This window comes from Stenella coeruleoalba (assembly GCF_951394435.1).
Source record: "Stenella coeruleoalba genome assembly, chromosome: 2".
Classification (NCBI taxonomy): Eukaryota; Metazoa; Chordata; class Mammalia; order Artiodactyla; family Delphinidae; genus Stenella; species Stenella coeruleoalba.
Genome location: NC_137147.1, coordinates 146,436,099 through 146,462,958, shown reverse-complemented (window position 1 = coordinate 146,462,958; position 26,860 = coordinate 146,436,099). Strand labels below are relative to the sequence as shown.

At 40.2% G+C, this 26,860-nt stretch overlaps 1 protein-coding gene across 8 annotated transcripts in view; it reads right to left on the bottom strand.

The window, feature by feature from the left end:
- Positions 1–26,860, bottom strand: part of RORA (RAR related orphan receptor A) — a 1,120,706-nt gene that overhangs the window by 93,192 nt on the left and 1,000,654 nt on the right. Inside the window, exon 1 of one of the 8 annotated variants that reach the window (XM_079912658.1) lies at positions 8,438–8,771. The exons of the other annotated variants lie outside the window; for them this stretch is intronic. Coding sequence (XP_079768784.1) covers positions 8,438–8,468 — 31 coding nt within the window. The 5' untranslated portion in view covers positions 8,469–8,771. Of the gene's footprint in view, positions 1–8,437; positions 8,772–26,860 lie in introns of those variants that run through there. 8 annotated transcript variants of the gene reach the window in all.

The window sequence follows — 26,860 nt, the reverse complement described above, 5'->3', positions numbered from 1 at the left end:
CAGTCACCAAGGGGAGATTTACAAATTCAGATTCCTTGGCCTCTCCCCAGACCATCGGAATCGTGATCCATATAGGTGGTGATAGAGACCGGGCACTTAGTTTTTTTAAATGCTTCTCAGCTAACCGTGAAGATCAATGATATTTGGGAACCATTGAAGGGTTGGAGGATTCTGCTGCCCATCTGAGCTCTGACAGGCAAGGGCCAGGTTTCACAGAGGGAGTGAGGAGGACCATCTGAACTGGCAACACCTGAGACACCTTTTAAATACCTTCCTGGGTTGGGAAGACCAAGCTGACAGAATCAGGGTCTCCATGGGTGGGACCCGGAAATCTGCCTTTGCAACTCTTCTGGTTATGGGTTGCTCTCCAAAGTTTCAGAGCCACTGCTTAGGCAGGATTTTAGAGCTACCCTATGGCTTATTTGGAAGGGAATCATGTTCACACATAAATAGAAGGATTAACTTTATCCAATTGCATTAATGTTTCATTGCGTGTTACAAACTCTTTGTTTTAAATGGCATGGACTTCATAGAAACTACAAACCTATAAGCTCAAAAGTCTTAAAGCAGCTTTCTCTAGTTAAGCGTGGCAGGCAATTTCTCAGTGCATGTCTTTAAATGCTGATTCATGGCTTAAGATACACGATAGGGAGGAAGGTGTCCTTGTTCTATTATAAAAGCACACAGGTGGCACCTAAACAACGTAGCACACAATAGGCACTTAATAAGTATTTGCTGAAACAACTTTATTTCGTTATTTATACCCAGGGTTCTACCGAAGATTTGACATGAGATAAAGAAAAGAAGAAAAAAAAAACCCAACGACTGCAAAATGAAAATAACATTCTGTGAAAAAGAGAATATTTCTCATGTGGTAAAAGAATCACACTTCTGGGTGGCGCAGTTTGAAAAACGGTTTGCTTCAGTAACTGATCTGAAACTTAACCACAAGTCTTCACTTCTGAACCACTACCTTATTTCTATGATGAAAAGGTTTAAACAGCAGGTTTTCCTGACTTTTTAAAAATTCCCGTCCTTCTTTTTCATGTAAAGATGCAATTTAATCTTTCCGGTAGGAACAAGTAAGCACTGTCGTCCTTTAAAATCCTGGTGATTATCTGTCATTAAGATCACCCTGGTTATTCTAGCTCAGCTCAGAAGCCTGGACTACTTGAGCAATGCAAAATTCACGTAAACTTGAATTCTCATCTCTCCCCGTAGCATCAGTAACAAAAGATATTTAAGGAAATAGGAAGGTCAATAATCATTTCTTTGATTCCAATACAGAAACCAGATTGTTTCGTAATAGTTTCACACTCAATATACCACTGAAATCTAAGCACACATTTCACTTGTATTATCTATTATCCTAAAAATTACACAAACGAATGCTTATCTCTACTTTGTGCACTGTTTTAAAGCATAAATGATATAATGTTCTAAAAACCTGTGTAACATATACTCAATTTCTTTGGCAAGTTGTATATACTTAAGTGAATAAAATGCTCTAACCCTAAGACTTCAGAAACCAGCGGGTTAATAGTTTTGCATCCATTGAAAAATTGCTCTATTGCCAAAAATATCAACAATAGTTTACTTCTTTCTAAATGTTTCCCTTTTTTGAAAGAAAAAAAAGCTTTAGATTTAAAAAGGGAAGATGCCGGATTTCTCTGATCAGAATGACTGACAATCTCTTTTTAAAAAATATTCGAGGGTAGAGGAATAGAATTGAGGTTGAAATTCTAAAAACAAACAACCAAACAACAAAAAAAACCCAAGGATTACCACAAAGGTCATAATTGTTTACTCACAAACCAAATCTCACTTAAATATTTAACTTTAATATGGAGCCAAACAGAATTTTATAAATCAACTTTATCTTAAGTTTAAAAATTCCCTTCCAAGCAAACTTTTAACATTCATTATCTCTCCCACAGACGCATTTCTAACAACCATGCAAAACAATAAATTACACTTTTGAATCTGATGTAGAAAGTCCCACAGCAATCGAGAAAATAACTTCAACCTTTGACCTTCTCCACTAGCCTGATGGGAAATGCATTGGCACTGTTACCGCTTTTAGCATTCCATGAGAAAGTAACCACTAGAGGGCAGCCTTATTTCAGCTCTGACACACTACTTTGGCGAAAAACACCTCAGAAATGCTTCTCATGTTCCTTTAATTATTTTTTCAATATCTTTGATTTTCTTGGATATTTAATATCAACTTCAGTTCATCCAAAAGTATTTCTAAGTAGGTCAAAGGTCCACTTTCACAAATTACAACGGTAGCACAAAGGCTAGTCATGACGTTCAAAAGATACAACCTAGCTTATGAATCTTAAAAAAAATTAAAACAAAATTTAAACTCTTTTCTCTTTACTACATGGTGGGTTAAGTGCTGAGTCAATCATATCACAACTAGGACTCGGGTTGTGGTACAAAAATTCAAGAGGTTCTAGTCAAACTGAAATGTGCTTGAGGAAAAAAATGACCAAGGTTGCTAGAAGGCTGACTGTGAACAGAATGGAGTGGAGACACACAGCAAAGATTGAGGGAGGGTGTGTGTGTGTTTCATACTTAGTCTTCAAATAACTGACAATCTTTCAATCTTTCATATGAAAGATGGATTAAATTGTATTGTACACAGCCCCAAAAGAAAGGATCAGAATCGAGGGATTAAAAGTACAAAAGAGAGACTTATGCTTGAAATAAAAATAATTTTCTTATTCAAGATGGAATAAGCTTCCTCTAACGATAGTGAGCTCCCCATCATAGGAGGTGTTCAAGCATAACCAGACAATTTGCCAGGAACGCCATGAAGAGGAACCAAATGCCAAGAGGGTGTGTATCTGAATGACATTTTAGGTTTCTGCTCTCCCTGAGACTCTATGAAATGATGCTTATTTGCTTTCAGGCAAAGACCACTCAATCCAGTTGCCAGAGAAATAAACCCCCATCAAGTGAGAAATGAGCTTTTGCAGATCTATCTACTTGGAAACTTTGACTCTGATTTTCTAAAAGACAACAGATTTCTCAAGAATACGCCCATGATCATGCCCGTTAGCTGTCATGGAAACAACCAGGACAGCACTCACAAGCCCAAGGATTCATGAGTTTTCTACTCCATAAAGGGATATGAAATTTAGAAGATGCGTTTTTGAATGCTCCCTTTGCCTAAAGCTAAGTGGACCATATAGATAAGTCTCCAGCTCGATTTTCTCATAATGGAGTTAGGTTACACAGGTTAGCTGCATTTCATAGTATTCCATATTCTTTAGGAAAGTAATGCTTACATTTCACTCAGATCCTCTTACAAGAAGCAGACTTAATGAAAATCGTGGATGAAGAGAGCTAATGGTAAGCAAATAAGAATAACCCTATTTGTACCAAATTGATTTTATTAAATAGTAATTTAAAGATATTAGGCTCAGCAAAGCATTACATAATTGAATCTATTTTTTTCCCTTATAAACGCCAGAGTTATAATTTCCACTAACTAGAGACAAAGTTATATCCAGGACATTTTCACAGCTTCCTCCAGGGGAGGCAGCGTGAAGACAGTAGAAATTAGGGCTCTAGCCCTCGCTTCACTTGTCAAGCTTGGCTAACCAACACATAACCTCTGTGAGCCTCAGTTTCTTCGATTAAAAACCACGACAGTGTCAATGACTTCCCAGGGAAGATTAAATGCGACAAGAATGGCTGCAAACCATAAAGCAGAAAACAAATATAGATTAACATCAAACTGCGATTTGTTTATGAAATGCTTAGTAAATTTCAGAGGCAATGAAATCAAAGGCAAAAAAGGAAATCGCTGGCAAACCTAGGGAACAGGTTTGACATTAATTTTTATACAAAGATTTTAAAGTCATCATAATTCTTCCTTATATTATGATGAGGGCTAACAAATGCAGCTTAGAAAATCCAGAAACAAAAGATTTCAACTGCTTTCTTGCGTTTTGCCTGTTGGCTAATATATGCTAGTATCTGTCTATTTAGACCTCTTATTTCCGGATATAGCACTCTGACAATGAACAGAAAAACCATGATCAATCATGTCACAGACAATACTGACAGATACAAAAATCTCTGACTGCAAATCTCTAAGGCCATGACTCAAGGGCTGGTGTGGAAGGGAGGTATCGTTGGTGGAGGAGCTAGAGGAGGGAGAGAGAATAAGTAAATCATTCCTCAAAGGGTCAATATGTGGTCTTTGAGATAATATCAAATGTGAATTCACATCTGTGTTGTCACTGGTGGACCCCTCCAAATTATTATTATTTTTAAAGCACAGAAACATAAAGGCTAACTCTGAGCATCTAATTATGGTTTTTTAAATTAATAAATATGAAATATATAGGTTAAGGCGGGCTTGATTTCTTATTAATAAACACTGTGAATACTTAGAATCCATGCAGAAAATTTCTATGACAAAGTATTCATAGATTAGTTCAACACAAGGGGTTTATTGATTACTAAAATAAGCTGAGAAGATTTTAAGAAAACTCAACTCTACCTCTGCAGATCTAGCTATCTATGTATCTAACCATCCAGTAACTTTTTCTCCCAGTAAATGGTCATTTGTGAATATTATTTTCTTAGGTGCCCCAGAGCAAATTACAAAGTAGCTAGGTGCTACTGCTGATGCTTTGCAATTATCTACTTGCTGACCTCATCCATTTTATTGTGATTCACTTGGCTGGGAGGGAAAGGTTGGGAAAAAAAGGAGTCTAGTAAGAACTATTAATATATTTACTAATATATCTACTAGATAGTAAAAAAAAAAAAAGCCCTAATATTTAAATCATATATATATTTAAAGGACTAAGTCTGTTTAGAAATTGTATTATTTTATAACTGGGCAGCATTAAAGAAATTATATGGTACTCAATTCAAATCGAGGGCAAAGTGGTTTACTTATGATAAATTGAAAGTGATGTGATTGAAATATGTAAAATCAAGAGACTGCTCATGAAAATGGTGCTTCTAAAATATTCTCCACTTCATAGAAGGTCCGAGCTCCCTCCTCACCCAGTGGACAAATGGACTCAGAGATCCTCTTTGTCTTTAAAAGAACTGACCTCTCCTTGTCTGCTAAGCACTCTGGGGTCTGAAATAGCTATTTGAGTTTTCTCTTTCCAAGATCCAGCCATCACCCTCTTCCAATCCTACCCATCAAAGGTCATGAAAATGGAAAAAAAAATCCCAGCTAAGGGATACCACTGACACATTACTTAAAATAAGACGAGGGATAAAATTCAAATTTCATTTGGGAAAGAGAAAGGCCAAATTCTTTAAAACTATAAAATCACATTTACTAGAGTTGGAAATACCCCTTATCACCCACATATACAGTAGTTTCAAAGCGGTAACATGCCTTGTGTTTGTACATGGATTGTGCTGAGGGAAGAATCTATGATGGGACAGACATTCCCCTTAAGCCTCCCTTCACTCCCTTAACTCCATTTACATGAACACAGGCTGAGTGCTCTGCTGCTAGGAAGCAAAGGGGGGTATAATCTACTAAAACTGATGAAGCGCTCGCATTTCCCTTCAGCACTGGCTGCTGCCTGACATTTGGCCAAAGCACTTTTATGATGCGTAGAACAAGTGCTCCCCTGATTATAAATGTTATCTCTGGCTCTCTCCATTTGCTCAAGAAGCAATCCAAATGGTACTGGAATTCTGTTGTTAATTAAACAAAAACAAAACTGAAGGATGAGACTAGAGTTGCTCAAATGAAGATTTATTACTTCTAAGCACAAGCCCACTTTAAGCCTAAACTTATTTGACAACTAATGCAGAGGAAGGATTTTCTTTGGTGAGTTCAAAAGGCCTGCTTTAATGATGTTTTAAAAACATCAGTAAATCAGCCAACAAAGAGAATGTTTCTCTTTTATGGTGGCTTGTTCTCTCCTCCCCCAGCCACATGCATACACATACCAAAAAACTATATTGTAAAGAGTGTTTCTGTTTTGTATAAAAAACCTAATTACACAAACTCTCTTACATATGGGACCAATTTAACTATTAAAACTGAGAGGCAGTAGGGAAGTATTTAATATGACTCTGGGACAGTTTTTTTTCCCCTTAAATCTGATACGGAAACATTTACAGCATTCCTTATTTTCCACAAACTATTTTTCTTCAGTTTAAATAAGCTCCAAAGCAAGATAATCCCATTAAGACACAGGATATTATGATATTGGGAATGAAATATTCTAATTGTCTAAATGCATTTTATTTCTACACCTTCCCCCTCCGCCCCCCCGCAGCTGAGCTTATAGAAAAACTGAATTGCCAGTACATCTGAGCTACTTTTCGCAAAGCACAATACTATGCATCTATTATCTTGTGGCAGCCAGAGGTCACTCCAAGACAAATGTGTGGGCTAGAGCTTTTGGGGGATATAGTGGCGGTGTGATTCCCATGGTTATATCACTAAGGGATACTATGGAACTTCATTTTGTGCTAGCACTACAAAACCAAACGCCTATGTACTCAGAAACATCAACATTAAGTTAAAACATTCAGACGCACTTTCCTTATTGTTTGGTGGTTAGTGTTCATTAGGGGAAATAATATCAGCTGCTCACCCTTCCTCAGTCGACACCAATCATACTAAATAAAATAGATAAGGATTAACATTGACACCTCCCCAAATCTATTTCACGCCTTAAAGAAAAAACGGAAGAAAATGTCTTAACTACAAAGGCTATCTGAATCGTTTTACTCTTACAGGATTAATGAACCGCTGGAAATAGCATAAAAGTTTTTTAGAGGGGGAGGGGAGAAGCATACGTTTCGTCTGCATAAGAAGTCGGTAAGAAAATCTTAAAATCATTTTGGGAAGAAAAAAAAAGTTAAGTGCTTAAGAACGTGGAGGTCTCCTACCCTTTCCTTTATCTGTTGCATATTCTAAAAATGATTAAATTTCATTTCCCCCAAGCCACCGGGGAAAAGACAAAAATTTGCTCTGGGCACGTCGTATAGAAAGATTTCATCTCAAGCAGCTCATCTTAGCGTCCAGTACGTTTCGGCCTGTTAATAATTAATAAAAGAGATGCCACCCAATCTCTAGTGAAGAAAGGCAAAGCTCGGTGATCCGAAAGTAAACCCAGTGCAGATACCGAACTGGTGTCCTTCATCTAGGATTGCAACAAAACCTCAACCTTAGCAAACGTTTAACGAGCGCTCCGCGCCCGCACGGATGGGCAGAACCCGCAGGACAGTCTGGGTCTGCAAAACTGCTTCGTATGAGGGGAGCCCTGTCCGCCGCAAACAGATGGGGCTCTAAATCCCCACTCCCAGCGGCCGGGTCTGCGGGCAGATTATCGGCCCCGAAGAAACTGCTGGCGCACGAGCCGGCGGAGGGCTGCGGGCTGAGTTTTCTCTCGGGCTGTTTGCGTGTCTCGGCTTGTCCGGACGGCGCAGGCGAGTTCCTGCGCACCTCCAAACTTTGGCTTTCCCATTATATTTTCCCTGACTTGCCATGGTTTCTTTCCTCCTCACCTGAGAAGACCTGAAGCCAGTCCTCTCTGCAACCAGTCCCCGCTGCCATCCCGCCACCAGCCCGGCAAAGGACTTCGGATCAGGGCGGAAGGCCGGACGAAGAGGTCTGGCCGCGACTAACCCGCGCCCGCCGGCCTTCGCCGCCGTCTAACCTCCACCACTGCCCGCGAATCCTGTGCGGGGGGAGAAGTTGCCTCCCCACATCCATCCACAACCCAAAGTATCAAGTGAGGGTGCGCTGCGGCTGCCGCCCAGGGAGTCTTGGCACGCTCCAGAAGCCCGTCTCGCTCGGGCCTGCGCGCTTTCGGAAGCGGCCGCGGCGGGCACGCAGCGCGGACCGGCCGCACTACCCCTGCAGGCGGCCGCCCTGGCGCTCGGGGCCGCCGGGCGGCGGAGGGGGGCGGGGGGGAGCAGGGTGCAAGGCCCGGGACGCTGAGCAGTCCCCAGGAATGACACCGCGCCCGGGCGCACGCTCGGCCCGGCCCGGGCGCGGCGCCTTCCCTACGTAGGCCGGAGCTGTCCGGGGTGCGGGCCCTGGGGACCCGTCGCGGGCGCCCCTTGGCTTCCTCCGAGCTCCTCAGACCCTCCCCTCCCTGCCAGAAGCGCGGCGACTCCCAGCAAACTTTCTTCCGGGCGCCCCGCCGGGTGCCAGGCGGACCTGGGCGACTGACAGAAGCCGGAGAGGACAGAAGAGAGGGGTCCAGCCCATGCGCCTTTGCCCCCGACAGGAGGCAGGCAGATCCCGCGACCGGGCTCAGGGGGCGCCCTGCAGGGGCCCAAAAAGCCCTGGCGGGGCTCCAGCGCCCAGCCCCGGGCAGTACGTGCGCTCGGGCAGGCGCGCCCACCCCTCCCCCTGCGCGCCCGCCTCCCCGCCCCCCGGAGCAGCCAGCCCACCCGGCCCCGGCGGGGCGCCCGGGCTCACCTTTCATCGCTGCGATCACAAAATACATCATTTAAGCCGCGGTGCGGAGAGCGCAGGGAGAGCGGATGGTCCGACCCCGGAGCCCCCTCTGCCGCCGCCGCCGCGCCGCCGCCGCCTGAGCCACAGCAGCAGCTGCCGCAGCTGCCCGTCCGCCGAGAGCCATCCCGAGCCATAAGAGGCTCCATGTGACCGGCTGACATCACGGCCGCCGCTCTGTTTACACCGCGCCCCTCCGCTTCCTCCCCGGGCGGGAGGCGGGCGGCGGGAGGCGGGGGCGCCCTAGCGCCGCGCCGCGCCCCGCCCCCCCGGGCAGGTGAGCGGCGGCGGCTCCCGGGCGCACCCGCGCTGGCGCTGCCCTCCCACGCCCCCGGCCCGCACCCGGGCCCCCGGCCTTCTCCTCGCCTCCCTGGGCACCTGTGGCCGCCCGGGCGCTTTCGGCGTGCAGCGCCCGGAAGATCGCGCGTCTACTTTCTCCCGCACCTCTTGGGCTAGAGGGGCGCAACCAGACGCTACTTTCCTGCTCTCTTTCCGGATCTCCCAGGGGTGATAACTGTGCCAACTCGTTGGCGGAAAAGAGGGGTTTGTTCGGTCTGGCGCGGGGGCGGGGGGTGTTGTAGTCACCCTCACTTCCAATTTCCCAGATCACCCCAGCTTTATTCGGAAGGTAAAGCCCCCTCCGGGGGCCGTGGAGAACGCAGTCATCCGGACTGCTCAGGGAGTGGAGTAAGCGCCTCCTCAGTAAGATCCTGGGAGGCTCGGCCTGGGAAGGGGGAACTCCGCCCACCCAGACGATGATATTTCTCATGACACCTACACCTAAGGTCCTGGTTTACACCTCTCCCTTCCCCCAGGACCACTGATACCTGGAAGGAGAGCAGAAAACTCTGTGTGAATCACCTAAATGAACGTCGCCAGCCGATTTGAGCCACCAATTTCCCAGGCTCTTCCATATATCCACCATTCTCTCCAGAGAACCAATCTACAAGTGGAAAAGGTTCTAGTTTTCATACCCTAAAAATGAGATGTTGTGGTACTTTGGACAGGAAAAACAAAAAAGAAAACAACAGCAACAAAAAAGCAAACAACCTCTAAAGGTCAACTTTGTGAATTTTAACTTGCAGCTAAGACCTAATTCCTTCCAAACAATCCTTTTTACTGGTCTTGTGGAAACTTAAATCATGATATTATTGTCAGATGAATCTCTTTACTATGAATTTCAGATGCTACATACCCATAGTCTGTGTTATTTAAAATTTCTGCAGGCTTGTCAACAGTATTGAGTGTAGCAGAAAAAATTATCAAAAGCCAAGTTTGTTACCTACTCCAGTTCCTTCACACAATTTCAACTCTGCTTTCTTTTCTGATGGCCTGTGTCTCCATTTACAACGCAAATACTAGATGGTTATTAGTTGTTGTATTCATGGTAGTTAAACAAGGAGAGTCCTAACATTTTTTCCCATATAACCGAGTTGTCCTTGACTCTGAGTTGGCCCATAATTTAAAACACATGCAGACAATCAGCACTGGAAAAACTAGGATTCATACACTCCCACCCCCGCATCCCCCTTCAAGGCAAAATTTACAGAGCGCTCTGATTTAGAAGGTCAAAAAAAAAATTCATCGTACATTAAATCAAGCTGCAGCTTTATAAAAGTTTGATTTCAACTAAAGTCATCCCAACACAGTTTTTTTCTTTAGAGTTTTCCCCAAATAAAACCACAAAAATAAGAAATCCTAAAAACGTGGAGTCAAGATCTACCCATGTTAACTCAGCTGCGCAGCCATAGCGAAGTGGACAAGGGTTTCAAATGAATCAACCATACCCACTGTGATGTTTATAATGATGAAATTAAGTCACACCACGTTCCCATGATGCAACTGCATCTTCCAGTGAGGCAACACCCCTCAGTTACACTGACACTATCCTTCATATTTGGTTCTTGATTTCCCTCATCCTAACGACTTTAACAAGGATGGGTAATGCCAAGCTGTCCTGTTGGTAGGTCCTGGATATGATTTTCTATCCTTTGTATTGTTAAAGGATGGAAAAACATCAGAGAGTGCCTGCTCATAGGAGTGTTTGTCCATACTCGCTGCAAACGAATCCAGATATACCACTCTGAAAATTCAGTGTTACTTTAAAACAGCTTGCTGCTTTAGAAAATAATGCTTTGAAAATGACCAAATCCATTTGGTCTGCCTGTCAGACATCTGACTCCAAGGTAAATAGTCTTACATTACTAGTAATTGGTATTTATTTCCAGGCCATTTCAAATGAAATCGGTAATCGGGAATGACATGTAACATGACATGTGCTCCTGCAATTACAAGAAGAATCATTCATCCTATAGATATGTCCCCAATAGAAATATATTCTCACAATACTTATTTGAAATATTTACACATTTATTTAACAAAGACATTTCCAGGATAATGTAATATTGACCTTGCCCTTTAGAAATGTATTTCATTCTCACCCTACAACTAATGAGCAACAGAATTTCAGATATTGTAACCTTCCTGTGTGGCTAGATGCTATTTGTAATACATGCCTCTAATAAATGTATTCTTTTATTTTCAACACAGCTTTCAACCCAGGGTATATTAGTGTTCTTTATATTAACACAAAGCTCTCGTGAAACTTCAAAAGTAAAAACAAGAGGTTTTTTAAAGCCTCTTGGAATACAACTTTTCTACAGAGTTATACGTCCTCAACCAAGTAAATCAGTCAGGAATGAAAGGATCTGTATTTCCCTTCAATACTACTAAACTGGAGCCAAAAAAGATGCACATTTCAGTGCAAAATTTTACCAGCTAAATATTGAAATGCAGGAATAATTATTTGGATTCCATTAAATACACACTCCTGGGGTGCCTGCTATGGGGGAAAAACAGTGTTAAGCAGTATGCTCTTTCCATTTGAAAAATTTTTACCAAGTGTTCTGGAAAAAACAAAAAAACGTAAATAGAATATTGCTTACATGAAGATAATTAAACAGGATGGGAACTCTTTACCGTGAATGGGATTATATCATACATGCATTCTCAAGTCAAATATTTCTGTTGGCTAAACTCTGAAAAAGAAGGCACACACTGCATACTTAAAACACATGTAATTCAACTCAGAGTTCTCTAGAGAAAGCCCCACATGGTGTCCCTACGTACTGGGTTTCACATTGGATCTGTTACTTAGCAAGGAATTGGAGGGACATGACCGATGTCAGGTTGTTCCAAAATGACTATGAGAAAAGCCTGCTGGATTTCTGCAGGGGTCTAGACTGGAGTATAATCAGTAAATTGGTGTCTATCTTCCCACTTTCAGAGGTTGAATAAAGAAATGATCCTTGACTTTAGGAAAGTACATTTGGTTTTCTACCAAACGGAATCTGATCTCACGGTATACCACGCCGACTCACACACTGAGTGCTATTGGGGAGAATGGCAAAACAATGGGTTGACAAACTTTTCCAGAATCGGCAAGTGGCTCGCAGTACAAAGATGTTTTCAAGGTTGGCTGATGCACCTGAGAGGGAGCATTTTGGCTCTGAGGTTCTGTCTCGCCTGGGCCCTGATTCTCTTTTTCCAGTGTGTGGCAGCTTGCTAATTCAACTAACTTCTTCCTAGCTGAACAAGAAAGGGATCAGTGAAAGGTTAATGTGGTCCGAGGCAGCTTGATTCAGCTGAATCCTTAGCCTCCATGGCATTGTGATCTGTAGGAGCTGGGCCATTCAGGCCGACATAAAGCCAGGGGACCGGGTCTCCTGCAGACCAAACAGGGTCAGACTTAGTTCTGATCAAGACTACTTGGCAAGCTCCAGAGCAGACACAAACTTGCCTACAGTAGATCACAGCCTTGCTTAGTTTTGAGTCTGGAAGGAGCCAATGTCTCATAAAGAAACATTTATAAATGGAATAATACTTGTAAGACCAAGGTGACAGAGGGGTCCCCCTATTTATGTGTGTTAGGGGGAGGGGATGAACAGATTAATATAGCTTGTTTTATTCATGATTTTAAAGCAAATATAGATGCCAGATTTAAATGTACATGTATGTATGCACATACATAGTCCATGAAATATAGTGAAATGAATGATATTTTGATAGCAAGAGACATCTTCAATTTTACACACACACTCACACACACATACATATTTCACATTACCAAGCACATATACTGAATACTTATTATGCTCCTGGCCCTATACTGGAGAATCAAACAAGAACAAGACAATAGCTCTGATCTTGAGAAGCTCCCTAATCAGCTGACCTTGGCTCTGAAAACTATATAGAAATCAGTTCCCTGAGTCTGAACTTTCCTAAAGAAAGGCAGTGTCTGGTCAGTCACCCATTGAAAAGATGTTTGTACAGCACTTCACCCCTCACAGTTGATAGATGGCTGCAAATTATTAGTGTGGCTGTTAGTGTAATGGGATGTCAGAGGTGAAAGATTTGGCTGCATTGAGACAATGGTGAAGAGATTCTGAGTTTCTGGAACCACATATCTCATACACCTATTAGGAAATTCAAGAACTGGCAGATGTTTTGTAACCATCACAAGGAGGGAAAGGGTAAAGTTCACAGGCATTAAGACCCAAGCAACCCCCATAGAATAGGTATGTGGGAGGTGCCTCACTACACACACACCTGCTAAGCCGGCAAGGAAGGAGACTCATCTCCGAGGCCAGAGGAGCTACCATTCCTGGTGTTCCCATGAGATGTCCTCACCCCACTCCTACAGCTGGCAGTGGAACAGGCATTCAGGAAATTATTCTTATTTATTTTATTGAAGTATAGTTGATTTACAATGTGTTAATTTCTGCCGTACAGCAAAGTGATTATCATATATATATGTATATATAGATACACAATATATATTCTTTTTCATATTCTTTTCCACTATGGTTTATTACAGGATATTGAATATAGTTCCCTGTGCTATAAAGTAGGGCCTTGTTGTTTATCTATTCTATGTATAATAATTTGCATCTGCTAATTCCAAACTCCCAATCCATCCCTCCTCCACCCCTTTGCCCCCTGGCAACTGAAAATCTGTTCTCTGTGTCTGCTTCTATTTTGTAGATAAGTTCATTTGTTTCATATTTAGATTCCACATATTTTAGATATCACATTAAGTGATATCGTATATTTGTCTTTCTCTGACTTACTTCACTTAGTATGATAATTTCTAGGTCCATCCATGTTGCCCCAAATGACATTATTTCATTCTTTTTTATGGCTGAGTAATAGTCCATCGTATATATGTACACCACATCTTTTTTATCCATTCATCTGTTGATGGACATTTAGGTTGTTTCTGTGTCTTGGCTGTTGTAAAGAGCGTAGGAAATGATGTTCCTTTTCTTTTCTTTTTTAAGTTAAAGGAATATGGGTAGCAGAAGTGAACTCAGAACCTGGAGCCCCGGGTTCAAATTTCACACTTGTCACTAGCGTTCTACATCACTTTGGGCAAGTTATTTCCCCTCTCAGTCCGTCAGGCCCCTGACCTGTAGAGTGAAGAAATGGGAACAGACCTCAAAGGGTTCCTGCAACTCAAATATCCCGTGACTACTTTCAAGACCATGTCCCAGCCCCTTCTCAGAAACACCTTCATCTCTTCCTCTTTGGGGCGCCATGTCCACTTCCTTCTCCAAGGAGCCTTCCTTGTTTCACTGAACCCCAGGGTAGGCTACCGTGAGCTCTGCCATTAGACAAAACTGGGCTCCAAACCAACCTTCATCCTACTCACTAGCTGGATGATCTTGAGCAAATCTTTGTTTCCTCATATGTGAAAGAAGGATAGTAGAACCTCGTAGGCACACTGGGAGGATTAAATGAAACAACTTAAAGAAAGGACACAGCGATTATCTCTTAGTAGACTTACAAGTGGAAATACCATCACCATTCCCACATTGTTATACACGCAGATCCTGTGCCTGGCAAAAATTATTGACCTTAATAAAGATGTGTTGACATGATTATCAGCACACACTTTTGATAAGTTTTCTACAATTTTGAAACGTGTGTGTGTGTGCATGTGTGTGTGCATGTGTGTGTGTGCATGTATCTGTGCATGTGTGTGTGGTGTGCGTGCGCGCGCACGTGTGTGTGTAGCAAGCATTTATTAAGTACCTGCTAGGTACTGGGAATACAAAGATGGATAAATATTAAATTACCCCTTGGTATAAGGGGCCTCTTTTTAAAATGTATTATTTTCTATAAGAGTGCAGGCTTTTTATGTCTTGTTTCCTGTAAGAATGCAAGTTCCCATCCAATGAACAATGATAAACATCTGTGCATTACACTGTGCTGGGACATGGAGAGGAAAGGAAAAAGAGTAAGATGTCAGACCTTCCCTCAGGGAGCTTGCAATCTAGTAGGAAAATGAATTCAATGCTTATAATGTAAGGCAGAATGTGTGACACATACTCTAAGTTAAGGTGCTATGTGAGCCAAGAGTAAGAGAGGTTACTCTGTGCAGGGTTAATCTTATACTTTATGAGCAGAAGGACTTCACGGAGGAGGTACCACTTGAACTAGACCTTGAAAGACAAATCAAATCTTAGTGGATAGAAAAAGGAATAAAGGGCAAAAGGACATCTTAGAAGGAGGGCAGAACACAGGTAAAAGGACAGAGACAGAAAATGCATTTTTAACTTAAGAAACAACTAGTAGTGATGGTTTAGAGTATCATGAAGTACATATAGATAAGGAGGGGAGAAAGCTCAGAATATAGGTTGTAGCTATTTCTTTCACTTTCCTTCGAAGTGCCTAGTACAGAGCTTTGCAAAGTATACACAGTCAGAGAATGAGTTTTGAAAAAAGAACTGAGGGCAGAAGAAGGGAACTGTGCTTTAGAAAATAAATCTCTTTGCAGCTTGCCTATTTCATAGTCTTATTCTAAGGATTAGTAGTTGGTCTGATAGTCATAAAGTTAAATTACACTTCATAAAACACATAGAGCAAAAGAGTTCCACATCACAGCACACCCAGGAAGAATAAAACTGGAAATGGGTGTTATTTCATCAGAGTGAAAAGCTAAGCAGAGCATTTTAACAGGAACTAGGTAAATTGAGTGTTATTTGATTTCGTATCTCATCCATTTCAGTTCTGAAAATGATCTGAGACAGTTCTATTAATACAGATGTTTCATATAGAGGTGATATGTTATTTTTTAAGAACTCTTAAAATATATATTTTCAAATAATGGGAAGAAGATAAGCAGTTACAGATGGTTTTCCCTATTTTTGTCACGCATGATCAAGGACCACAGCGTAACGTGGGCTTCACTGGGAAATCTGAGTCTCGCAGCTAGGAGCATCCCAGGAGAAAATGTTGGCATTATTTTGCTTTCACAGAGAAAATATGCTTCTGTTCAGTCAAGCAAAGTAATCAATTATTATGCATTATGATACTCATTTTATAACTATTGACATTTCAGACAGTTGTACCACATGTCAATAATGGTTTTGAGGCTCACATTTAAGCTCCAGCTCATAGGATGGAATTCACTGGGCCGACAATGTTGGGTCAGAAGTCTATTCTCTGCCCTCAGAAGTACACTTATTATTTATGTCCAGTCCTGCGCTGAGGAAATATGCTGTGAGGACTGAAACAAGAACAGACTTGGGCGTGTCTTTCTGTTTTCATAAAAAATGTTAATTTCTTCTAAATATATTAGATTCACATTTAAAAATCAATACTTTTCTCTTGAATTAAAAAAACGATTCCTACATTTTGTAAGATGGAGGTTCATTAAATTAGGCATTCCATTCAGAGGCTCCAAAATTCACATGAGATTTTGAGTACTCCAGTTAAACCCTGTGTTCCACAAAGATGATTTTCTGAAATCAAAATGGCTTTCCAATACTTATATCACACTGCTGCTGTTCCTGCTTTTACCTCACCTATTGCTTCACAATTCCTTGGAACTTACTCTGTGGCAGGTACTTTTTAACACTGAATTCACTCAAAACTCTCTTTTGTAGGTAAGGAAACTGATGCACAGATAAATTAACTTGTCCAAGAACACAAGGAACCATAAGGAAAACCCAGGTGAACTGAATCTAGGGTATGCACCCTTAACAGCTACGTGATGACTCTCAAACACTTTCTGAAATTTCCTTGAATTGTGCACTACTCAGTATTTTGAAAAAGGCAAGCTGACTTCTTCAGGAATCAAAGTTGACTACTCTAATAAAATTTAGGCATGCGTGCAAGAAATTCTTTTATCACTAGCTCTCATAATTCAGCGGGGTTAGCATGTGTCATTATGAATTATTACACAATTTAGTAAATTATTTAATTACTTACTAATGAAATATACTGTACACCGTTGTAATTATCCTGTTTGAAAACAATTTTGTCATTTGTCCATTTAATAATCACTTGCTACACATTAACTCTTGAGGGGAATTCTTTGCCCTTTTGGAATACACAACTCTAAATACTGGCAATAGAATGTGACATAGGAATAGAAGGAAACTAACAACTTACAAAAGCCAAAGCTGGTGTTTCTAAAAGACTCCAAACAAAGTAACAAGTCTGTTAGAAACACAAAAAATAATTTTATACTTCATCCTCTTCTACAGGAAAAGCACAAGATAGAGATCGTTACTATTTTTACTTTTTCAAATTGTATCACGGCTGCTCTTTTCATAAATAGTTTTTGCAACATGTCATATAATATAGCATTTCTTTCACCTATTTTAATCACCCAATAAATGGCTTCCATAGTATAATAAGCAGAGCTACTTAATTTTCAATACACTTTGAATAAATCATTGTCTACATTTTTTAAGTGACTATAGTCATGCATGGCCTCGTTATTTATACAAAGACATAGTACATACGTAGGCTCAAGATGTTTTGACAACACATCTTAAGTAAAATATAAAGTAATTTTTTTTACTTTACCACATATTTGCTCCTTGAAATATAACAGAGATAATGTGGCAGAGCCATGGTAAACAAGGAAAAATTTTTAAAAGGACATATCAGAATTGCAAGACACTCAGAGAGGTCATGTGGTAGGTCTTCCTGCTTCCAAGGATGTGAGCAGCTAAACCGTCCATGTCTGACAGTTGCCTATCATTAAGTAATCATATATAAGCAAGGTAAGTGATATATTTTTTCTCTTTTCATATTTTCTCTATTATCCCAGGAACGATATGCCATTTCACTGGGTAATTCAAGTCAAAGGCAAGTTTTATTCTCTTATGAGTAATGCATATACTGAATATTAGAGTTATAGTATAGTTTGCAGATTTCACCACTTGTCAAAAACCAGTAAGAAAATACTTCCTGTAAACCAGTAAGAACCACAATAAATTTAAGCACTACAAAACAGCAGAAAAGAAAACATGTTTTTTATGTTCATTGTATCCACTGCTCAATTATGGTGTAACATAAATTACTACAGTGTTGATTTTACACTAACAGTGTTTTATCGAGAACTGTAGTAAAATACGTTTTAATAGTATTTTCTGATGTTACTGTGGCAAACTAGAGGAATTGTATTTTGATTCATCCTTCAGACCTCAGTTGTTTTTTCATTTCTTATCAAACTATAATTTACATACAGCAAAACTCACTCTTCTTAGTGAATAGGTCTGCGAATTTTGACAAAGGTTTTTAATTTCATAATGACCAACACAATCAAGATATGAGAGTTCCATCTCCCTCTCCTCCCAAATTCTTTGTGTCCTTCTGTAGCCAACTTATTCGCCTTCTCCAAACCCTGGTAACCACAGATTTGTCTCTTCTATCCCTATAGTTTAGCCTTTAAAGAATATCATTTAAATGGAAAAATATATTAATGTAGCCCTTTGATTCTGGTTTCTTTACTTAGCACAATGAATTTCAGATACACTCCAAGAGCAAACCAATAATTTGTTACTTTCTGTAGTTCAGTAGTATTCCAGTCTGCAGTTTACTCATTCCCTGATTGAAGGACATTTAGGTTGTTTCCATTCCTCAGCAATCACAAACCACGCGGCTATGAACATTCATGTACAGGTTTTTTGTGTGAACATCAGTTATGTTTTTTTGTTTTGTTTTGTTTTGTTTTGTTTTGTTTTTGCGGTACGTGGGCCTCTCACTGTTGTGGCCTCTCCCGTTGTGGAGCACAGGCTCCGGACGTGCAGGCTCAGCGGCCATGGCTCATGGGCCCAGCCGCTCCGCGGCATGTGGGATCCTCCCGGACCGGGGCACGAACCCGTGTCCCCTGCATCGGCAGGCGGACTCTCAACCACTGTGCCACCAGGGAAGCCCAGAACATAAGTTTTTATTTTACTTGGGTAAATATCTAGTAATGGGAACGAAGACCCAACGCAGCCAAAACAAACAAACAAACAGACCAAACACTTAACCGACAGCCAACAGCAATGAACAAAGCTTATCTAACACGTACTTTCTCTGTAAGGCACATCACACTTAGGAACACTAGCCAGCACTTTAGCACTATGCTCGGGGGCTACTTTAAACAGCAATATTACCAACAAAAAGCACACAAATTAGAAAAATGTGGCACTAAATAGACTGTGGAAAGGACACTTGTTTATAGTATGAAAGCTGAAACAAGAAGGCAGAACGCTGCCTCAACCAACCTCAGCTGGGAACATGTGTGTCAGGATGCTTTGCGCTTGCCTAAGTATGAGAAAGGCAGCCAGTAATTTTTTTTATAGTTGAAGTACAATCGATTTACATTATAGTTGATTTACAATATTGTGTTAGTTTCAGGTGTATAGCAAAGTGATTCAGTTATATATTATTTTGGATTATTTTTCCATTATAGATTATTACAAGGTCTTGAATATGGTTCCCTGTGCTATACAGTAAATACTTGTTGCTTACCTATTTTATGTATAGTAGTTTCTGTTAATCCCATACTCCCATTCCCCTCCCATTCCCCGTTGGGAAAGTTTGTTTACTATGTCTGTGAGTCTGTTTATGTTTTGTATATAGTTTCATTTGTTTTACTTAGATTCCACATATAAGTGATATCATAAAGTATCTGTCTTTGTTTGACTTACTTCACTAAGTATAATATTCTCTAGGTCCATTCATGTTGCTGCAAATGGCATTATTTCATTCTTTTCATGGCTGAGTAATGTTAATGGCAGCAAGTATAGATTTGGGGGTTATAAATAAATTTTGGTGAGTAGGCAAATATGCAAATACACAATGCCAATAATGTGAATAAACTCTACCATCTATCTATCTATCTATCTATCTTGCCATCCTACAGTTTCAGTTTAAATGTCACAGGCTTGAGGATGTCTTGTCCAAACTGCTAGCCTCCATCAGATGAGCTTTGGGCTCCCACTGGCATCCTGTTCTTCCCTTTCTGTAAGCCTGATTCTTCACACTGTTTTGTTTTTGTTTTTTGTAATCATTTGTTCTCTTTTCCGTCTTCTTCACTGGACTTTACACTCCAAGAGGCAGGGATTCGCTTTTGTACCTCTTGTAACATGAAGGTTGAGCACATTGCCTGGTATACGCTACATGCTGGATAAATACTTGTTGAATAAACGAATGCTTCTTTGAAAGCAGCATGTATGCTGGAAAGAGCACTAGAATTGGAGTTGGAAAATTTGTCTTACTATCCCAGTTCTAATACCTAGTGGTTGTGTAACTGGTGACAAGTTACTTATATTCCTTGAGCCTCAGTTTTCTCACCTGTAAAACTGGAAAAAGAATGCCCATATTTCAAAAAAAAAAAAAATTAAGCCTTCAAAGTCAGACAATAAACCTGAAAACATTAGTATCTGTTGATATCCAAGTCACTGGATTGGAATGGTTTCTGAACCACGACTAGACTTTTATAACTATATGAGCAGTATAAAATATACTGATGAACACTATGAACAGCAAGTTTATTTAGCCATCCACATACTACCAACTCTTCATGTATTTGGTTTTATGAACTCAGGGGACTCCAACAGTTAAGATAATTTTTCACTTTAGAAGTTTTTGCACTCCATCAAGCCACACTCTTTAAGATCAAAGGTTATGTACACTATACACTATGAATATATCTTCATAGCAACTGATGATTTATGTACTCCATTTCAAAAATATTTTCTGAACGTTTGAAAGTCACTCTGCAATAACATAGAGTTTGTATTCTTTGGAAACAAGATTTTTTTCTCTTTCAAACACTACCGAAAAAACAAAGAATTAAATTTAATTAATAACCATACCATGATTCTGCCTGAAATGTTTTATTGCAAAGATCTGTTACCTCCCTTAAGATTTCAAGGCAATAAAAATCAATAATTTCTGTAAAATCATCACAATCCTTTTGCGTGTAACTAAGGCTAACAAAGTAAATGCTCAGGTCCTGTGGAAAAGAAACTGCATAAACAATACAATGGTTACATCACTCAACATTTATAGAGGATTGCCTTATAAAATTATGATGATCAGATATGACTAAGTGACACTATTTAAGACTGTTGGTCTTTAGTAGATGCAAAGCATGATGATTCACTGGCAAAGCAAGCTAATGGTAGGGAGGGAGAGATGTTAACTTTGTGTATTTGATTACAAAGCAGAACAGATAGTAAAACCTCAGGATCAATAATCATTATTTTATATGAAACTTTCATTGTTTCCTAAATTAGATTCATATTAACTTTTCCTGAGATGACATTTTTTCAACACATAAATTCTTATAAGGAACCTAACCACAGGCCTAAATTAAACGTAGAGTTTAAAACATTATTTGCTGACAGGCATCCTCCAAGTGTTTTCCACAGAGGGACATCACTTCCGATTATTTCCATGCTATTTTAAATGATCTTGGACAGGGCTACTGAATGACTTGTCAGGGAACATGAAAACATTATGACACCACTTCTCCAGATTTCTTCCCAGAACATGAAATACTTGGGATCGTTCTAATGTAATCAAGGCTAGTTTCATGTTAAGCGTCAGTTTTAACTGCGGGGAGACGCTTCTAACATATGGCCGCTGGGCTCTGACTCACAGCAACCTTCAAATTCTGGCCAAAAAGTCTGTTTCCTGAGATTGTGTCTGATAGGTCTGCACGTCCCTGGTGGGCCCGGAAGGCATTCAATAAATGCTATTGTTGGAACAAATGAATGAATTAATGAGTTTCTAATTATGAGCTACAAATTCTTCCATCAACAAAATAATCCCATAGGAAAGTGGCAATGTACTTGGAACTCATATCTATGAAGAGTTCTAGTGTCAGCCCCTTTACAACTTTTTTTAATCATTTCTCAATGATATGCTCAACTTGGTCTTTCTTGATTTTTTTTTTTTTTTTAACTAAGGTGTCAAAAGCACTGGAGCGTTTTCCAGGACATGACATGAAAGACAAGTACAGTTCTTTGAAAGTTTCATTTGTATGTAGCTTGTGCATGATAATTATTTTTAAATCTCAGATAATCACCAGATATTTTCTGAGAACAGACTGTGGGCGAGGTACTGTGTGAGATATTTGAAAAATAAAGTTAAAAACATCCTACCCATGCTGACGCACCAAGAATTGTCATTAAGAATAGTAGAAGGTGTGCAGGTTCCAGAATATTCACGGGTGAGGCAAATGTTTATCTAAGTGACACTAAGTTAGAACTGTTATCAAAATAGTGTAAATAACTGCTATCACACTTTTCGTAATTAGAGCACTGTGAGTCAAAAACCTTACGAAATGAAACATGGAAGAAAACAAAACAGAAAGAAAGATCCACAAAGATACCACTAAAATTCCAATAACTAAAGTTCGTGTCTGAGCTTAAACAAACCCCTCAGGCTTTCGCTCAGAGACTATTTACTCTTATGTAAGACAGTTCTGACAACCTTGATATCTGATTTTCCAGTATACAGAGTATATTAGAAAAAAAAAAAAAAAAGCCCAGCAGAAAGGAATAGAGAGTTCTGCTCACAGGAGCAAGGAAAAACAACAAATACTGAAGGAAGAGATAAAAAGTTAGATGTAAGAACTCAAGAAGTATAGCAGCTTGGGACTACTTAGCGTAAGGGCAAACAACAAGCCGCACCTGCTAAGTCTCCGAGGATATCCTGTATTACAGCATACTGCACACACCATCATAATTAGTGTTTATATGACTTTGAAACATTAAGAATGGATTAGCCCATGAACTCTAAGAAGCCAGGGACTTACGTAATATATTTTGAAAGGCTTCCCCTACCGCCAAACAGAGTGAAGTAGTTTAGGCACTTAGATACATTCCAGAAAATTAATTTACACGGAATATCTCATTTTCTAATAATGTTTGTGAATCTGGCATTGATATACATGCTTCAAATAATAACCCTAATTACTTCAGACCTTACAGGGTCTAGGTTATTCCAGTTTTGGTAAGCAATACTCTGAAGCCGGCTGGAAAAATAAAGGGCTTCCATAGTAGGAATAACTGTTTTGTACCCCAGTATTTCATTCCATTTCATTATTAGCCAGATATCGATAAAATAAAAACTGCTCAAATACCCCCTCTATTTTTAAAGCGACAATGTTTTTGTAAATGTTTACTTGAATTATGAGTGTTCAGGGCTGAGGTTTAAATATATATCATTATATTAAGATACTTGCTATTTATATAATAGGAAAGGTTATTTATATAATAATGTTTAACCTGCCGGAATTCTGGAGAAGGAAAAGTTAGTACAATAAGTTCAATGGGGAAAAAAAAAAAGGAAAACATCGGCACAACTTGGCATTGTTTTCATTCAGGGCAGGTGAAGTGATAGGTTTTTAAAAGTACGCTTTTTACATGCACACTCATGACACCAACACCCTTCTTCATGGCTGCTATAATCCTTTTTCAAAACTGCTAGCCTGTTTCCAGGGCAGCTGCAAAACATCCGTGAACACTAGTTAATTTATTGGAGTCATGGAAACTGCTGCCTCTATACCTGCCAGCGAGATCCACACTGTACAGATTCTACGATGCAGGAGCCGAAGGTCCCGAGATGAATTCTCTCAGCTCCAAGCTAGATGGAGGAAAGGGAAGCCACCTCTCGGAACTGCCTGGACCGTACTTTTGGATTTTTGCCTCTTTCACTCCACCTATTGTCCAGGCTCCAGAATAATGCTTTTTTTGCGTTAAAATCACCATGGCTACCTCTAAATTGCTATTAAATGTATTATTATCTTCATCACTCTTGTTGTTCTCGTTAGTGAGAACACAGTTTAAAGGCTACAGTTCGGCACTCATCAATGCCCAGGAAGACAGCAGGCAGAGTCAATATCTCCACTTGCAGATGGGGTAAATGAAGCTTGGAGAGGTTTTCCAGCTTAGCCTGGGACATCGAGAAAGGGAGAGCTGGGACTTGAGTGCGGGCTTCTGACTTTCAGTCCAGTGCTCAATAAATGTTGCCACATGCTAGATATTGAAAACTGATTTCCTATTCTTTAAGAACTTATATTCTGAGAAATTCAGATTGGCAAGTATAAGGAAAATTTTCCACTGTAGGATTTCTGAAAATGAAACCCGAGTCTGTCATATGTTTTCAGAAGACTTTTGTCACTAATTATATCTTCCTTTCAGTTCATACATGTTTGTGTAATCTATTCATTTCTGCCACAAGAGATAATTTACATGGCTCTTCAACGATACGCCACCAATAAATCACCAATTAAATGTTAATTACTGGATCTCACAACAATCCAAAGAAAACTAGCTCACATGATGTAGGTTGTAAACCAAGTCTAGTCATATGATGGTTGTTTCACAGTTTCTGTCCTTTCAGAGTGAAAGAGGTACACGGAGTGCTTGCAAGAGACCCCGGTGATCATCACTACAATGGCCTCAGAAGTTAAGAATAGTATGCTTTGAAGTTAGGTCTCTCTCTTTTTTTTTTTTTTTTTAAATTGTCTCTTCTTTTTTATGGATCTCTTTTTCATTAATTAATTTAAACTTTTCTGGTACCATTTAATATTTTATCCATTCAGGTTGGGGAGGGGGGTCCAGACAAGCTGTATCACACGTGTTTTCCAATAGCAAAGGGGAGTGATTCCTATGATTAATTCCAAAACTTCTTCCACATTTAAGGGGTGCTCAGTTGGCATCCTGCCCCCCATAACTTTGTTCTTACCAGCCTTTGCTTGGTGTAAAATACTGAATTAGTTTATTAAAGAACCATAATAGGTTATATTACCTTTGAAAGTTATATTACTTGATAGTAGGGCCTTTGAAGTAAAATGTGAAAATTTTAATTGGGCAAAATAATATGCAATATTTATGGCAAGGATTTTAGACAGAACAAAAATGTGGTAGCTCTAGGGGTAAAAGTCTCAGGTAGAGATACTGACAGACCCAGGAATAAAATCCTCAAGGTCTCATTCCTATTCAGTGTTCTGATCATTCAGTCACACTCTAGGAAGAGACAATAAATACACATCTGTGGACAGTCCAGAGATGGAAATGAGGTGGCCTAACTTTCATCATTTGCAATGATCGGAGCTGAAGCCATTTATAAAATACCTGCCATAACAGAAACCACTGCATCTCGACTAAAACTGGGAAGACACAGAAGAGGTTGATAAAAATGAAATCATGATACATTCATCCTTATCCTATCACCAAAGTGGTTGCCCAAAGAGGGGGCCTCCACAGTTGTGTGATGAAAGGCACAAATCATGGACTACCCACTGGGGCAGCCAGGCCAGAGAGGGGAGAAAATAGCCTTTTCTTCAGAGGGCTGAATGGCTGGACTTGCTCGGATGAATAGATAACACCATCACGAACAGACAGTAGAGATGAAAGTGGAAACCAATGAAAACAGAAGAACGGAGGAAAACCATCAAAGGTGTGGAAAATAACAAAAGTTCAGGGGCTGGAGTGATCAGCACCCACATGCTAAAACTGCAGCACATAGAGCTGTTTGAAGCTGCTAAAGGGATTTAATACAATCTGGAATGAACAGAATTTGCCATCAAATAGAACAGAAGGGCCACCAAGAGACCTCAAGGAAGGATAACCTAATGTAACATGAGCCCTGCAAAGAGCTCACACGGCAATGTCCTTTTGAACATCTCAATCATTCTAAAGTGCTGTTTAAAACACACACATGCACACACACACACACGCATGCACGGTCCAGAGTCTGTGGGGAATTTTGATGGGAGTTGCTCATCAAAACTCTTAAATAATGCAAGGCGATGGCAATCCATCCGATCTTCCACTCTGAGGACCTGGAGCAGAGAACAGACGTGGGTTTTATCAAAGCAGCCTCTAATCTTTCCAGCACATCTGCAATGTCCATCTCACCAGGGGTGACCTTCTGAGTGAACTTGGGGAGAGATATGCTCTTTGGTTTTGTGTGGGTTGCAGTTTAATTCAGCAGGAAGCGGGCCATGGCTGGGAACCACAGCACAAAGAAAATCACGGTAAGGAGGTGAAAAATGCGGGACTGATCAACCATAAGTGAGATAAAATAAGTGACTGGTAGGTTTTTTATGAGACCAGCAGAATAAAAAAAAAATACAATGGGTTATCACTTTTATGGCTCATTTCCCATTGCTGTTACTAAGTAGGCAATGATAGAAACAGCACAACTGAGCAAGCACACCCAGATCAGAGAGAAAGGGAGAGAGTGAAAGAGAAAATTAAAGGATCAGAGACTCTTTAAGACTGTGTCCAATCCAGGGCAATCATCCGAATAAAAACTAACAATTTCACTCAAATACAATGCAGATAAATTCCACTGTGAAGATATAATATATAGACTTAAAAATTATTCTGTTTTTCATGCAGATAATTGTCTATAACACCTCTGGGTTGAGAGTGTATTGGTTCATGTAAGGTACAAAATCTTCAGATGATCAAAAGTGATGTATGTATTTGTAGTAAAGCTAAGAGGTCGCATCATCAAAAGTTTATGGGCCAGTGGTTTTTCCTGTGCTAACTATTAACCTAATTTTGGACAAAAGGGAGGGAGGAGGTATTCCTCAGTAGGGATAAGTCAAAGGGAGTTTGCATGCAAAGGGAAATAAACCATCTCTTCCCACTTGATTATCTTCACTCTGTCGGGCTGAGTATTAGTACACAGGCAGCAGGGAACCAAGAATTCTTTACTCTTGAATGGGTTCAATCTCTCAGATCTCAAAAATCCCCAAGCGAGTCTCTAGAACAGGAGTGGCTGGAGCCTGGTTCTGATTTCCTCTATTACCTTTGGCTCTTCATCCCATACCCCACCAGGCGTCCAGCACTGAATCAGCATGAGAATAGGACACAGATGGAGGGAAAAACGGATTCAGTTTACCATAGCTTTAACCCTCCTCAAAGATTTTGGTGTTTGTACACTACTAGATTCCTATCAATACAAGAACATGCTTTTTTTCGTTATTCCATTCTACATTTTACTTTCTTTGTCCCAGTAGGAAACAAAATCACCACTTGTCTCCATCTCAAACAATCTTAAGCTTGGCAACAA